This window comes from Notothenia coriiceps, unplaced genomic scaffold (assembly GCF_000735185.1).
Source record: "Notothenia coriiceps isolate Sejong01 unplaced genomic scaffold, NC01 NC01_scaffold00036095, whole genome shotgun sequence".
Lineage (NCBI taxonomy): Eukaryota > Metazoa > Chordata > Actinopteri > Perciformes > Nototheniidae > Notothenia > Notothenia coriiceps.
Genome location: NW_011368796.1, coordinates 1 through 2,846, shown reverse-complemented (window position 1 = coordinate 2,846; position 2,846 = coordinate 1). Strand labels below are relative to the sequence as shown.

The window sequence follows — 2,846 nt, the reverse complement described above, 5'->3', positions numbered from 1 at the left end:
AGTTGATTTTTTACCAAAAAGTTCTATTTTGGTTTCATCTGACCATATGACATTCTCCCAATCCTCTTCTGGATCATTCTAAATGCTCTCTAGCAAACTTCAGACGGGCCTGGACATGTACTGGCTTAAGCAGGGGGACACGTCTGGCACTGCAGGATTTGAGTCCCTGGCGGCGTAGTGTGTTACTGATGGTCGCCACTGTTACTTTGGTCCCAGCTCTCTGCAGGTCATTGACTAGGTCCCCCGTGTGGTTCTGGGATCTTTGCTCACCGTTCTTGTTTCTCATTTTGACCCCACGGGGTGAGATCTTGCGTGGAGCCCCAGATCGAGGGAGATTATCAGTGGTCTTGTATGTCTTCCATTTTCTAATAATTGCTCCCACAGTTGATTTCTTCACACCAAGCTGCTTACCTATTGCAGATTCAGTCTTCCCAGCCTGGTGCAGGTCTACCATTTAGTTTCTGGTGTCCTTTGACAGCTCTTTGGTCTTGGCCATAGTGGAGTTTGGAGTGTGACTGTTTGAGGTTGTGGACAGGTGTCTTTTATACTGATAACGAGTTCAAACAGGTTCCATTAATACAGTTAACAAGTGGAGGACAGAGGAGGCTCTTAAAGAAGAAGTTACAGGTCTGTGAGAGACAGAAATCTTGTTTGTTTGTAGGTGACCAAATACTTATTTTACCGAGGAATTTACCAATTCATTCGTTATACATCCTACAATGTGATTTCCTGCATTCTTTCCCCCCATTCTGTCTCTCATAGTTGAAGTGTACTTAGGAAGAAAATGACAGGCCTCTTATCTTTTTAAGTGGGAGAACTTGCACAATTGGTGGCTGACTAAATACTTTTTTGCCCCACTGTATATATATGTGATGATGAAGATGATCATTATTACGATGATGGTGATGAGGATAAGGATGATGATGATGCTGATCTTCCTCCTTTGATCATCTGGTGTTTTTTGTTTTCGTTTCTTTTGTATTGTATCTGATCCATACCTCATGTGACGTCATTTCCCTTCCTGTTTGTGGGGGAGTCGGTGAGGAGAGAAGCTGCTGATCTCAGATCTGTGTTTCTCTCTCTGCGGGTGTTTCTCTCCTCCATCTCTCCTCCGTCTCTCCTCCATCCCTCCCCCGTCTCTCCTCTCCTGCTGGCCGGCCTCGGTGCTCTCTGCTCGGCTGGCGGCAGCCCGGAGGGTCGGTGTCTCGCTCCGTCATGGTGCAGAAGTCCCGGAACGGCGGGGTGTTCCCCGGAGCTCAGGCCGACCAGAAGAAGCTGAAGGTCGGTTTCGTGGGGCTGGAATCCGGGGGGACCGAGTCCAGGGACGGAGCTCTGCTGATAGCCGGTAAACAGCGTGCGCGTGTGTGTGTGAGAGAGAAAGTATAATTAGTGTGTATTTTATTGAATATGTAATGCGTGGAACCAGAGGCGGTTCCTCTGCAGATCTCCAGTAAACATGAGAACCTTCGTGATCTTTATACAGTCTGATCATGATGAACACAACAAAATAACAGCAGCTCGACCAATGGGGATGGAGAGAGCTTCACAGTGAGCTGGAATATGATTGGCTGATGGCTCCAAACCTTATATCTTATAAAAGTTCAACAATGAAAATATGCATGTGTTAGTTTGTATGCATCTTAGTGTGTACATATACATGTGCAGCTGTTAGTGTGTATATAGATTACCTTATAATTGAGTACTACATTTTATGGTATTTAATTTTATAGTTTTTTACTGTAATTTTGTCTTTTTATCTCGTTTTATTTTTATCTCGTTTTATTTCAGGCTTCTCATGTTTTTTATATAATTTTCTTGTAATTGTAACAGTATTTTACACGCTCATGTGTGTTAGTTATTCTGGACAGCCCAGACAGACGTGTTTTGTGATACTGGGCTTTATAAATACACTTTGATTTGATGTTTAATGTGTATTTCTACCTGTGCAGGGTTAGTGTGTATATATATATATATTATATAATTCTACCTGTGCAGGTGTTAATGTGTGTATATATATATATATATATATATATATATATATATATATATGTATATATTTGTACCTGCAGGTGTGGAGGAGGGCCCTCGGCGGCAGCGCAGCAGTGTGTCGGGGGGGAAGAAACCTCCAAAGAGAAACGCTCTGTATCGCCGTCTGCAGAACTTCCTCTACAATGTTCTGGAGAGGCCGAGAGGATGGGCCTTCATCTACCACGCATACGTGTAAATACTGAGTATATCAAATATACTGGGGGGGGTCAGCAGGTTCAGGGATGGCAGCTGAAGGTCACTGTGGACGATAAATAACCCGTCCAGGGTTAAGCTCTACCTCTTATAGAACCATCGTTACTCTCAATACCTCCACAGGTTCCTACTGGTTTAATGTCTGTTCTCTTGGTTCCTGATGGTTTAATGTCTGTTCTCTTGGTTCCTGATGGTTTAATGTCTGTTCTCTTGGTTCCTGATGGTTTAATGTCTGTTCTCTGATGGTTCCTACTGGTTTAATGTCTGTTCTCTAGGTTCCTGCTGGTTTAATGTCTGTTCTCTGGGTTCCTGATGGTTTAATGTCTGTTCTCTGATGGTTCCTGCTGGTTTAATGTCTGTTCTCTGATGGTTCCTGATGGTTTAATGTCTGTTCTCTGAGGTTCCTGATGGTTTAATGTCTGTTCTCTGATGGTTCCTGCTGGTTTAATGTCTGTTCTCTGATGGTTCCTGATGGTTTAATGTCTGTTCTCTGATGGTTCCTGATGGTTTAATGTCTGTTCTCTGAGGTTCCTGATGGTTTAATGTCTGTTCTCTGGGTTCCTGCTGGGTTCCTGATGGTTTAATGTCTGTTCTCTGATGGTTCC

General features: G+C 43.5%; 1 protein-coding gene across 1 annotated transcript; it reads left to right on the top strand.

Moving 5' to 3' along the window:
* Positions 1-976: 976 nt before the first annotated feature.
* Positions 977-2,785, top strand: LOC104963369 (potassium voltage-gated channel subfamily KQT member 2-like). The gene is made up of 3 exons (XM_010791947.1): positions 977-1,345; positions 2,070-2,220; positions 2,517-2,785. Exons 1-3 carry the CDS (start codon positions 1,216-1,218, stop codon positions 2,530-2,532), a joined length of 297 nt encoding a protein of 98 aa, XP_010790249.1. The 5' UTR covers positions 977-1,215; the 3' UTR covers positions 2,533-2,785.
* The last annotated feature ends 61 nt before the right edge of the window (positions 2,786-2,846 follow it).